Below are 13,082 nucleotides of genomic sequence, written 5' to 3' on the forward strand. Positions count from 1 at the left end.
TAGGGTCTGTCCCTTTAAGAACAACTACAAACAAATAGCGTGTAACAGCGTGTTATACTCGTTATGGAACCGAGCCAAGCAACTACGATATCAAAACCTCGCAACTCGATATTTATGTACAAATCGTGCAACCCCTTTCAAGTTATATTTTTTAAACCTTTTTTTTCTCTGTGAATATAAACACAAGTTTAGGTGTGCCGCGAGAAAGATCTACGTCACTGGTTGCTAGTGACTATGTGTCGTTAGCCGCTGTTCCACTGTTACGTCCAATGTAATACACAGAATTCATTGCCTACTAACCCACTGTCATGCGCATAATTAATTTCCTAGTGACCTGACAACACATAGGTCATCATGCTTGCTGCACCGAGGGTGTCAGCAAGCCGGGACATAACACTTGGAATGAACAGTTAGAGGTTATCCGGTTACAGGAAGCATGCTTAAAAAGTTAAAGTTAGTTTTGTTGAACGACACCACTAGAACACATTGAATTTTTAATCATCGGCTATTGGATGTCAAACATTTTGTAATTTGGACATATAGTCTTAGAGAGGAAACCCGCTATATTTTTTCATTAGTAGCAAAGTAGCTTTTATATGTACCATCCCACAGACAAAGATCATGGGCGGATCCAAGGGGGGGGGGGGGGACCCAAAAATTGTTCAAGTGCCCTCAAAATGTCCAAGTGCCCTTTTTGTTTGTAGAATTTTTTTTTTTTTTTAAGTAAACAATAATTATATTGTAGATAAATGAAATCAAGATTTTCGTGTACATGCGCAAGCTTGCAGATATGTGTCTGTGTTATTGAGTCTCAATGGGGCCCCATTGAGGTTCTAACGCGAGTGACGCCAATTTACTTCATTATTGCTAGTATATTATGACGTAGAACTGTAGGAATTCATATTAATTGTAAATATCAAAACTTGTAGTAAGGTGCCCTTTTGACGAGTCAATGTGCCCTTCTTTTTTTGCCCCCCCCCCCTAAAAATATTTCCTGGATCCGCCCATGAAGATAGCACATACCATGGCCTTTCATATACCAGTCGTGGTGCACAGGCTGGAACGAGATATAGCCCAATGGGCTTACCGACCGCGCATCAAGTTAGCGTTTTACCACTGGACTACGTCCCGTCCACAGGAACAGGGATGTGAGAGGGGCTGGAACAAAAAAGCTTACTGCGACCGAGGTCCAAGGGCCGCTCAAGGGTCCCTGAAAGAAACTTGTTGTTTGCAACCCCTGGAACTGCCAAAAAAATGCATTCAATGCTAACAAATCTAAACTGGTTATAACTTATAATATAAGGCACACATAATAAACTTGAAACCGTGAAAACATGCAAATGAACCTTGTATATTCAACAGTATTGAACATCATGTTTTGTTTTGTTTTTAGACGAAATGAATAAGCGCATTTACGCGTTTCTGCGTAGCTCTCACATGCATGCAGAAAACATGGATGCATGATAAATCACGGTTTTTGATCATTATACACGTATATGAATAACAATAAGGCTCGAGTAGTGTCGGAACAGTGGAATAAAACGAGGAGGCGAAACTGTAGACTCAAGTTCCAGTAAAAACATTTAAAAACATTATACAAAACAAACGGAAACAAAAGTAACATTTTTAATATTGTCTTTACATGCTTTGATTTAACAAGAATACGCATCAACAGACAGCGATTCACACATTTTCAATAAGCACAAAACACGAGGCAAACCACATCGAACATGTATCCATGTGTGTGTCTCTATATATAATACAAACATGTTTTAAACACAGTTGCAAGGGAGGAATAAATATCAACAAATGTACATGTATAAGTTATCACAAAAGAACTAGTATATCCACATGGTATTTAGTCATCTACACTACAGATGTCATTCATTCATTAATTCATCCACTAATAAAGATTTTCTGGCAAAGTTAGTTCTTGATATATAATATCTGATAGCTAACTCGTTATGTCATACATGTACAGTGTAGTTATTTTGTTTCAAATTACAACCACAGTCATATCTCGTAGCTAACAAGTCTTGGCATACATGTACAGTGAGTTATTTTATTTTAATTACAACCACAGTCATATCTGGTAGCTAACACGTCTTGGCATACATGTACAGTGTAGTTATTTTATTTTAATTACAATCACAGTCATATCTGGTAGCAGACCGACTCTGATGCCTTTCAGAAATAGTGCCAGTTTAACAGTGCCGTAGTTAAAACGTTTGGAAATCTTAATTTCTGAAGAGCTATCATAACAATGCTGTTTGTATAATATACCAATGGCGAAGGAATGTCAGGTAGTAGTCCTGTATTTCTCATCCTGCAGGGAATTGCGAAAATTTAAGAACTGTAGTTTTGGATATCATTTGTAATATGCACCTCCTCCAACAAAACAGCGGCAAACACTCAGTGCAGATATTACAGTATTGTGCAGCCTGCAAATAAAATAAAATAGAAATATAAAGAGAAATATGATGATGATGATAATAATATTATTATTATTATTATTATTGCCACTGCTGCTACTCATTTTATTCATTTTAAAAATAATCTACTGAATTTTAAATTACCCTTCATTAGCCAGTTCTGTTCTAGTAGGGTTTTGTCTTTACACAACATGTCTTTGTATATTATATACACTTTATTATGGACAGGACAGCACATACCACAGCCTTTGATTTGACTTAGTTTAACAGAGAACACACAACATAAAAATATCCTGGCGAGTTAATTACTGTTAGAATGGCAAATAACACATATTTATCATGATCCTGTAGTTAGAATGGGAAATACTAGTAACCCATACATATTATAAAGGGTTTCATCCTATATTTAATTAGAATGGGAAATAACCCATATATATCATGAAGGTTTTTGATCCTATAGTTAATGACAATGTTAAATAACTCATATAGACAGTATAAGGGTTTTGATCCTATAGTTAATTAAAATGGAAAATAACCCCTATATGTTATACATTGTTTTGATCCTATATCCCATGGCACTTATTTGAAATAAAAAGTATATACATTATTATGTTTGCATTTGATATAAATATACTCCACGTATTTGAAAATTAAACTAAAAACTAAATCAGTCTTCAGTTTTACATTACAAATTATTTATTTTATAAAATAAAACATGTTTTAAGGCATTCGTAATTCACACGAAACATGTCGTATAGCCTCAGAATAATTCGGAATGTTTTCAAATTATTTTCAAATCACTGGCATGATTCTACAAGTAAGGTTTTGATTGGTGGACATGCGCTCCAACTGGCTGCTGTTAGATCCACATGTAATAGTGGAGTTAATTTTAATTAGATTGGTATAAATTTCTTTTAGGATGTTCCCTTACCCCATGATGAACTTTTTTCTGGCGTTGGTGGTCGTTTTGGTTCTCTATACATACTAGGAGTATATCTCGCAGATGTTTCAGCTGCAAAAAACATTACATCTATTCAAACATTTTATTAATACTGTTGGCTATTGGGAATGGATGAATGCACATTTAACGACATTACGCGGCTATTGGATGTCAAACCGAGATAAATGCATAAATGAGGGGATAATCAACATCAATATAAAACTTTAAACATTAAAGGGACATTCCTGAGTTTTCTGCATTGTAAGATGTTTCCGACTAATAAAATATGTCTACGATTAAACTTACATATTAAATATATTTTCTTATCAGTGTCTGTATATTCAACGTGTTTCTGGTCGTCCTAACATTTGTAAGAAGCCCAAATTGCGTACGTACGAAAAAAATTATTTTAGGAAATAAAATGAAATTTAACCTAGTACAAATATTAGAACGATCAGAAACTCGTTTAATTTACAGCCACTAATATTTTATGCAGAAAAATATATTTGATACGTAATTACAATCGTTGAAAATTCTTTGTTAGTCGATAACATCTTAAAAATTGCAGCAAACTAGGAGTGTCCCTTTAAATTAAAACAGTGTAAAATGCTGGTCACAAAGATACAAATATCAGATAAGTGCAATTAAACATTAAAATAAAATTCAGTATCTCTTGGGAGATCGTTTTAAGAAGAAATCCGCTACATTTGTGTCCCCATTACACTAACTGTTCCCATAGACAGGACAATGCATACCACAGCCTTTGATATACCAGTCGTGGGGCAATGGACGAGGTTCAGTCCTACGACTCATCACCAGTGCACCACAACTCGTCAAGTTTGTTTGTTTTGTTTAACGACACCACTAGAGCACATTGATTGATTAATTAATCATCGGCTATTGGATATTATACATTTGGAATTTCTGACTCGTAGTCATCAGAGGAACCCACTATATTTTTCTCAATGCAGCAAGGAATCTTTTATATGTACTTTCCCACAGATAGGAAAGCACATACCACGGCCTTTGACCAGTTGTTGTGCACTGATTGTAACGAGAAAAAAACAACCAATCAGTTGAACACAACTCGTCAAAGGCCATTTGCGTCAAAAATGAACTGATGAATTGTAATGCAACTCTATAATGAATAAGATTAAAATTCGTATTGCAACATATTATTATGCTGTTTTAAACCCACACCAACTCAAAAGGATAATTTTTTGGAAAACAATTGTATGTAAATAAAAACGTTTCTTATCAAAGTACCATCAAATTATATAGATTAAATGTCACTTTTAATGCAGGGGTGAAGGAAGGACGGAAATGTTTTATTTAACGACGCACACAACACATTTTATTTACGGTTATATGGCGTCGGACATATGATTAAGGACCACACAGATATTGAGAGAGGAAACGCGTCGTCACCAATTCATGTGCTACTCTTTTCGATTAGCAGCAAGGGATCTTTTATAGGCACCATCCCACAGACAGGATATTACATACCACGGCCTTTGTTTCGCCAGTTGTGGAGCACTGGCTGGGACGAGAAATAGCCCAATGGGCCCACCGACGGGAATCGATCCTAGATCGATCGAGCATCAGGCGAGCACTGTACCATTGCTGATCCTAAAATAATACAGTGGTGAAGACAAAATGCTGGAAGAGCCAAGCAATAGATGCAATTGCAGTTGTATAGCCACTGAAGTAATAGATAATGCAGAGCACGGGGACTAAATGTAGACTTACTAGTGCTTTACATTGGCTGTTCCATCAGTTGCCTTCATACGTGCATCAAAAACGATTTCTATGCAATTTGATGGTCATTTATAAAGAAACCTTTTTGTATTTACATTGATTTTTTTCAATGATATTTGAGTTGGTATGAGTTTAAAACTTAATTCGTTTTAATTTTATAGGACTTTTAAGTTACATGCCATTTCATTGGTATAAGCGTACGGGCTCTCATTTTTTGTAGGTGGGCAGGCTGGCTTTTGCCCGAATTAAACGAAAATGTCTGAATCTGCACAACATTTATTCATATTAGCATTACTATCAAATAGCTACTCAGGGTTGCAAACGAATCTCTACGCATGTTTACATGGATTACAACTAATTTTGAGATGCATGGAAATACATGGTAAAAATGTATCGGGTTAGCACATTTTCCCCGAATATCTATCATTTTAGCCCGAATATGAGGTTTTGCTCCAGCACTTGGGGGAGGGGGGGGGGGACGGGGGGGGGGGGGCGCTGTTGCTACCACCCCCACCCCTGCCCCCTGTTTCGTACGCTTATGTTCACTGGTTCCCTTTTGACGCAAACGGACTGTGGTTGGCCATTCTATATAGTTTAGCAGTGGTGTATTTTAAAATCCATGCATACCTGATTCAAAATATGGCCTAAACAGGTCTTCGTCAGACGTGGTGGATTCTGAATAGTACACGGAACTCTGGCGAGTGGTGCCTCGTGTTGTGTGGACACTTGGAGAGCTGACAGCTCTGAATGTGGGAGACTCCAGACGTAAGTTGAAGTCGCTGTATACTGCAAAGTAAAAAAGTTATAGTTTGTTTTGTTTATTAAATTAGCAACACCGGAAGAGCACAATGATTGGCTGCAAAGTACGTGAGGTAAACAAGAGTGACACACAAAAAACAGTAAATATAATAAAATGTTAAAGTTTATTTCATTTAACGACACCATTTGAGCACATTGATTTATTAATCATCGGCTATTGGATGTCAAACATTTGCTCATTCTGACGTATAACAGCCGAACCCATTATCTTTTTTTCCATTAGTAGTATTTAAAGGGAACTTTTATATGCACCATCCCGCAGAAAGGATAGCACATACCACTGGCTGGCTGGAACGAGGAATAGCCCACATGGACCCGTCGATCGGGATCGATTCTAGATCGACCGCGCATCAGGCGAGCTCTCCACGTCAAACCCTAAACATAATATAAAAAATAATTGTATGTCTGTTTATAGTCACACCAACACATTGTAACGTATGGTTGTTTCAATTTTCAATCAGGGTTACAAATAAAGATGTATGTCCACTTGTCTGGGGCACTAGTAACCTAGACTGTAGGGGACTAGTAACCTAGACTGTAGGGTACCAGTAACCTAGATTGTAGGGGTCCAGTAACCCTGACTGTAGGGGACTAGTAACCTTGACTCTTGGGTGCTAGTCGCCTAGACTGGAGTACTAGTCACCTAGACTGTAGGGTACTAGTATCCTAGACTGTAGGGGACTAGTAACCTAGATTGTAGGGGTCCAGTAACCCTGACTGTAGGGGACTAGTAACCTTGACTCTAGGGTGCTAGTCACCTAGACTGTGGAGTACTAGTCACCTAGACTGTAGGGTACTAGTAACCTAGACTGTAGGGTACTAGTCACCTAGACTGTAGGGGACTAGTAACCTAGATTGTAGGGATCCAGTAACCTAGATTGTAGGGTCCAGTAACCCTGACTGTAGGGTGCTAGTCGCCTAGACTGTGGAGTACTAGTCACCTGGACTGTAGGGTACCAGTAACCTAGACTGTAGGGTACTAGTCTCCTAGACTGTAGGGTGCTAGTCACCTAGACTGTGGAGTACTAGTCACCTAGACTGTAGGGTACTAGTAACCTAGACTGTAGGGTACTAGTAACCTAGACAGTAGGGTACTAGTTTGGGCTTCTTACAAATATTAAGACGACCAGAAATACATTGAATATACAGATAAACCCCACACACACCACTAGTGTTTGTGCCTCCTCTAGCTCGAGTACCCTGACGGTTAGAGAGCAAGGCGGGCGTTTGGACATTAGAACTGTCCAAATGTCCGTCTTGCTCTCTCTCTCTTACGTTCAGAATGAATGAATGACAATAATACACATCGACTATTAGGTGTCAGAAAAGGTAAGTACATGGAAATATAATAATAATAATTATTATAATTATTATTATTATTATTTAAATATTACACCCAGCAATTGTTTACAATAAAAAGCAACATGCAAAGGGTAAAACATGTGTTGCGGGGCCGTACCCTGATCTATTGTCTGAACCAAATTGTCAACAACTACAAAAAATTACTCTCCTACCTTTAATTGCCGTTAGATTTCCTCTAAAATTTGTCCAGACACAAATCGCAAAAAAAAAAAACCCACTACAAATATACAGATTCCACACACGAGACTGCAACGATGTCGCCGATATTGTCTTTGCTGAGATTGCATAGGGAAACATACATGCAGTTTTCTGCTGTCTGCCATGTTGTTTGTTTATGGAATACTCTTCAAGAGGGGTGAAAGCCTCCAAAGTATGTGACACAATTAATATGAAATCGATGATCTCTAGTGGTATCATTAAAATAATAATAATAATAATAATAAAAAAGTAATATGATGTCATCACGTTTGCTTTTATATCATAACATGTTATGACGTTGTTAGATTAAGTCCTATCCTTTCACCCCTCTTGAAGAATATTCCATAAAAAGTCAAAATGGCAGCTGATACAAAATTACATGCTTTTTTCCCTATGCGGTCTCAGCGAAGTCAATATAGGTGACATGGTTATCATCTTGTATTTGGAATCTGTGTCATTGTAATGTTTTTTTCAAGATTTGTGTCTGGACAAACTTTGGAGGAAATCTAACGGCAATTAAAGGTAGGAGAGTAATTTTTCGTAGTTGTTAACAATTTGGTTCGGACAATAAATCCTAGAGGGGCACTACTTTTTATAAACAAATGAAACACAATACAAATTAAACCCTCAGATGTGTATGCTATGTTCTGGATTCTCAGGGCGTCAACTGTCCCTCCACCCCCACCCCGGAGGGTACGACCCTGGGTTGTGTACAAATAATAAAGCAACACAATGTAATTTAGAGTAGGCCTACTGGCTCCAACCCCACCTCTCTCTCGGACTAACGGGCCTGTTGTTATTATTATTATTAGTAGTATTATTGTAAATGTGTACACACCTGAGGCGGGCCTACGTCGATTCTGTATTATCGCTCGTAGACGGTTTTTTATATTTCGAGGACCTCGCACTGTAACCGACACTCCCTCGTTAACGGTCGTGAACTTGAACTCGTTAAAAGAAGTTAGGTAAACCTTCACTTTACCAACCAGTCGTTCTGACTGGAGGAGTTTAAGCAGAAACAGTCGCCGATTCCCATCACTCACATAGTAATGGCCGCCGTGGTACATCACGTCCATTGGTGGCAGTGCGCTCGCTGGGTTGGTCTCATCGAGCAGGCTTTCAAGAGATTCTTCCAGCGTTCTGCCATCGCGAAACTTCCGAGATATACTGTCCTGGGCGTATCGCAGATTGGATGGGTAGGCTTCCATCATTGATATCATAAACAGCTGTATGTTAAGACTAATCCAATTACTGTGTTGACATGTTTTTTGTGCGACGGCTCAAAGCATTGTGGTCACTGTTCGTGGAATTGATGCGTCATAACAAATTTAAAAAAGGATTTCTACGAAACCGAAAGTACAGGCTTTTCCTGGTAATGACTGCGTAATCTATTTTGGGAAAACAAAGCCGCCGCGTGTTTGCTTCACAGTTCGTCGTTATCACGCAGTTTACTTGTCGAGACGTGCTTTGTTTGCGTTGTCACTCAGTAAGATATAGAAACAAACCGCAAACGTCTGCTGACAGATAACTAAAGTTGTATTTTATCTTCACAGTCACTAAGCCTTTATCCCAACGTATGTGCCATTTTTGTTCATATAAAATGCATTTTAGGCGTCTGCTAGTTGGAGAAGCGTTTTATGTATTTTGGTCGTCTGCTAGTCGAAGAAGCGTTTTGTGTATTTTGGTCGTCTGCTAGTTCAAGAAGCGTTTTGTGAAAAAGAAAAACAAAATCAAAAAATCATAATTTCAGTCCATGAACAAACGGTGTTTTGTTTTTAATTTTCAAAGACTTTACCTTTTCTTTTTACGTCAGTCCAACTGGAATCATTTAAAATGAAAATAAATAAATAAATAAAATAAATAAATAAATAAATAAATAAAATAAATAAATAAATAAATAAATAATAAACATTTAATGGTACGAGTTATAAGTTTCCCCGCAGTAATAGCTTATTTTTGGCGTCCGGGTTTTCCACAACAGTAGTCTGGACTTTCCCATGTGCGTTGTTCTTTCGATAGCAAAAGTTGTTGTAGTTACTTGTACCTATCCTGTGCTTCTTCTGCTGCTAGTGCTACTGCTAATGCTGATGAAGATGATAAATACTGGACTCCAGTTTTTGTTGCATGTTCGAGTCCCCTCTAACTTTGACAGACATCCCATCGTTCTTAGTAGTAAACTTGGCTTTATTGTACGGTGTACATAATTTTACCGGCACCTTCCCCACTAAATCATGGGAATATAACATTTTCAACAAGAACAGTCGTCGATTTCCATCCACGACATAGTAAGATTCGTTTCGTTTTATTATGTGCAATGGTGGGAAGACATTCTCCGGCGCGGTGGAATCACGTAAGTCCTCAAGAACCTCTTGGAGTGTCCTTCCATCACGGAATAGTTGCTTGATGCTGTTCTGTGAAAATCTCAATTCTGATGGGTACATCTCCATATTGTCTGTTTTGCTTGATCGCGTATACAACTGTTTAACGTTGTAAGTACCTAATTTAGTTATTACACTGAAGTAGGTGTGTGGTCGTTAAACGGGGCAACGGGCAACTATATTTACGTGCCCCTATCCACGAGGGTTCAGGCACGCCCACCCCGGATTCAGCCTCTGACATCGCCAGTTGTCGATTCCGGGGCGGGAGGGGGGGGGGGAGGGGTGGATTAAAAAGGGGTAATAAGGTCGTTAAACTAAGAAGCGGTGTGCGATCACCAGTATTTATATGTGGTGTCGTGTTACGTCACATTATTAAATTGGCAGCTTACGGTTTATAGAGAGTTCTAGATAAAAGGTTCATAGCAGTAATAGCTATTATTGACGTTCGGGTTTTCCACAACTGTGTCTATGTATAAACGATTTTCAAACTGGATTTTCCCGTATACGTCGTTCTGTCGATAGAGAATGTTGTTGTTGTTGTCACTAGCACTTGCCGTGTGTTTCTGTTACCAGTACTGGTAATATTGATGATGATGATGGTCACTGGCGGATCCAGAGGGTCCCGTGACACCCCACCCAGACCGTTTCAAGTACTCTTTCTAATGTCTTGGTATTTTAATTCATCATCCATAATTAATATACCACACTAAATTGGCTTGGAAATGAAGCGTCCCTGAGTATCTTTCAAGCGGGCGGCACGCAACCAGTGGTAAAGCGCTCGCTTAATGCGCGGTCAGTCTGGGATCGATCCTTGTCGGTGGGCCCAGTGGGCTATTTCTCGTTCCAGCCAGTGTACAACGACTGGTATATCACAGGCCGTGGTATGTCCTACCCTGTCTGTGGGATGGTGCCTATAAAAGATCCCTTGCTGCTAATCAAAAAGAGTAGCCCATGAAGTGGCGACAGCGGGTTTCCTCTATCAATTTCTGTGTGGTCCTTAACCATATGTCTGATGCCGTATAACCGTAAGTAAAATGTGTTGAGTGCGTCGTTAAATAAAACATTTCCTTCCTTCCTTCCCAGTGATTTTGCGCGGTCGGTTTGGGATCGATCCCGGTTACTCCAGCCAATGCACCATGACAGTTTGACTGGTACCGGTATATCAAAGGCCGTGGTACCACATGTTTGACATCCAGTAGCCAATGATTGACAAACCAATGTGCTCTAGAGGTGTCGTTAACTAAAACAATATTTAGTTTCAACTGAGCATCTTTATTTCACAGTTTTCCTGACAGCATGCCCCCACCCCGACCCCCGGAGATCGTCTTATTTGGCTACGGCCAACTCAAACGTGACCTTTTAAAAATGTTGTGGATCCCTCATTTTATGAAACCCTGAACCGCCCTTGATAGCGATTATCATAATGATCATGACGGTGATGAAGGCTATAATATTAATAGTATTTATTTTTGTGTTTACAGTAAATTAAAGCCACTGAGTCTAGTTTCAGATGTACGTATCTTCATGTTTCGTATTTACATTTTAGCTACTACAACGAGGGATGTACAGTAGGTAGGGAGATGAGGAAGGAAACAATACTTCACTAACACGGGCCAAGCTCGTTTGGATTGCAGCACACAATTAAAAACCCCACATTGTCATGTGTTATAAATAGGTCATTTATTGAATGTTAGTTTATTCAACATATGACAATATAAATGGATACAAAAATACAGATGATATTAAGTACGAACACTTCCACAATACAATATTATTTGTACAACATATAAGCATACAAATCAAGTAGGTATTATATTTTAAAGCTATACAACATATAAATGGATACAAAAATCAGATAATACGAACACTTCCACAATACAATATTATTTGTACAACATATAAGCATACAAATCAGATATGTTTAATTTGATATAAAGCAAACGTGGACCGCTCGCTGATTAGCATCAGTCGTTGTGGGTTTTCCTAAACTACATGTATGCACTTTCTTCCGGAACAGAATAGCACAATCTGGGAGCTTTCAGGTATTAGTACTAATTAGAACAGGACATATCTCGCTCCTGGACCGGTCACTGGAAACTTGAGGCTGGGCCTAGAGGACGTGCCTGAATCTTCTGGCGACAGGTTATCCATATCCTTATCCATATCCATACCCAACATGACGTAAGAACAAAGGTAACCGAAACGCAAAATGACAGTATCTGCTCTGTTTTAGGTTACTGGAGACCATGTGAGAGAGTTCTCAAAATGCTGGTACTGTTACAGTATTGTGCAGGAACATCCTGAAACCTAAAAAAAAAAAACCAATATTAAAATGTGTTGTTTTCTGGTGGAGAGAAAAAAAACAACCAAAAAGCACGTATGTATCTACACAGTTCTAGAAATTGGACGGTTATAGAATGAGATAAAATGAAACAAGGAAAGTAACACGCATGGGTTATGGTCTCTTACTTTAATTGGCTAAAGTAGCTCAAGTGTTGACGTGAGTGTATAGATCGATCACCGTATATCTTAGACATCTACAGCTCTAACTTAGAGTGTGTTGACGCTAGATACCATATTCATTTCTTGTATTATTTCCCCTAGCATTTCGCATTTCTTTTTTTGTCTCTTTCGTCAGTTTGTTTGTCTCCTTCTCTATCTTTCTCTCCCTCTCCTGTCTCTCTCTCTCTCTCTCTCTCTCTCTCTCTCTCTCTCTCTCTCTCTCTCTCTCTCTCTCTCTCTCTCTCTCTCTCTCAGTCTCTCTTTATGTTTCTCTCTGTCTCGTCTCTGTCTGTCTGTCTCTCTCTCTCTCTCTCTCTCTCTCTCTCTCTCTCTCTCTCTCTCTCTCTCTCTCTCTCTCTCTCTCTCTCTCTCTCTCTCACTCTCTCTCTCTCTCTCTCACGGTCAGTCATGGTGTATTCTCTGGAATTGAAAATTGGCAACGTATCCAGGTTTTCGGGGACGTTGTTCCAATAAACGGACACATTCAATGGTAAAACAAAACATTCGTGTTTTAAGTGGAACTAACATGGGTACTTCCCAGTTGGGTACGTACCAACCATAATCACGGTCATCTTCCCCCTCTGACTCCTCTGACTCCTCCGGCTCCTCCGAATCCTCTTCATAATAATGATCATCTGGACCATCCATCTCGACATATCCGGGGACTTATGAAAAACATAATTAGAGAATTTG

General features: G+C 38.8%; 1 protein-coding gene across 1 annotated transcript; it reads right to left on the minus strand.

Moving 5' to 3' along the window:
• Nucleotides 1–1,610: 1,610 nt before the first annotated feature.
• Nucleotides 1,611–8,851, minus strand: LOC121371948. The gene is made up of 4 exons (XM_041498178.1): nucleotides 8,348–8,851; nucleotides 5,758–5,916; nucleotides 3,364–3,444; nucleotides 1,611–2,441 (listed from the first exon to the last, which is right to left on the minus strand). The coding sequence occupies exons 1-4, from the start codon at nucleotides 8,727–8,729 to the stop codon at nucleotides 2,425–2,427; spliced, it is 639 nt and encodes a 212-aa protein (XP_041354112.1). The 5' UTR covers nucleotides 8,730–8,851; the 3' UTR covers nucleotides 1,611–2,424.
• Nucleotides 8,852–13,082: the final 4,231 nt, after the last annotated feature.

Source organism: Gigantopelta aegis, chromosome 4 (genome assembly GCF_016097555.1).
Source record: "Gigantopelta aegis isolate Gae_Host chromosome 4, Gae_host_genome, whole genome shotgun sequence".
In the NCBI taxonomy this organism is placed as follows: Eukaryota; Metazoa; Mollusca; class Gastropoda; order Neomphalida; family Peltospiridae; genus Gigantopelta; species Gigantopelta aegis.

Coding starts and splice junctions, on each gene's coding strand:
- LOC121371948 (XM_041498178.1), bottom strand. CDS start 8,729: ATGATATCAATGATGGAAGCCTACCCATCCAATCTGCGATACGCCCAG. Junction 5,917..8,347: donor TCGACGTAGGCCCGCCTCAG/GTGTGTACACAT, acceptor TTTACTTTGCAG/TATACAGCGACTTCAACTTA. Junction 3,445..5,757: donor TAGGCCATATTTTGAATCAG/GTATGCATGGAT, acceptor TGTTTTTTGCAG/CTGAAACATCTGCGAGATAT.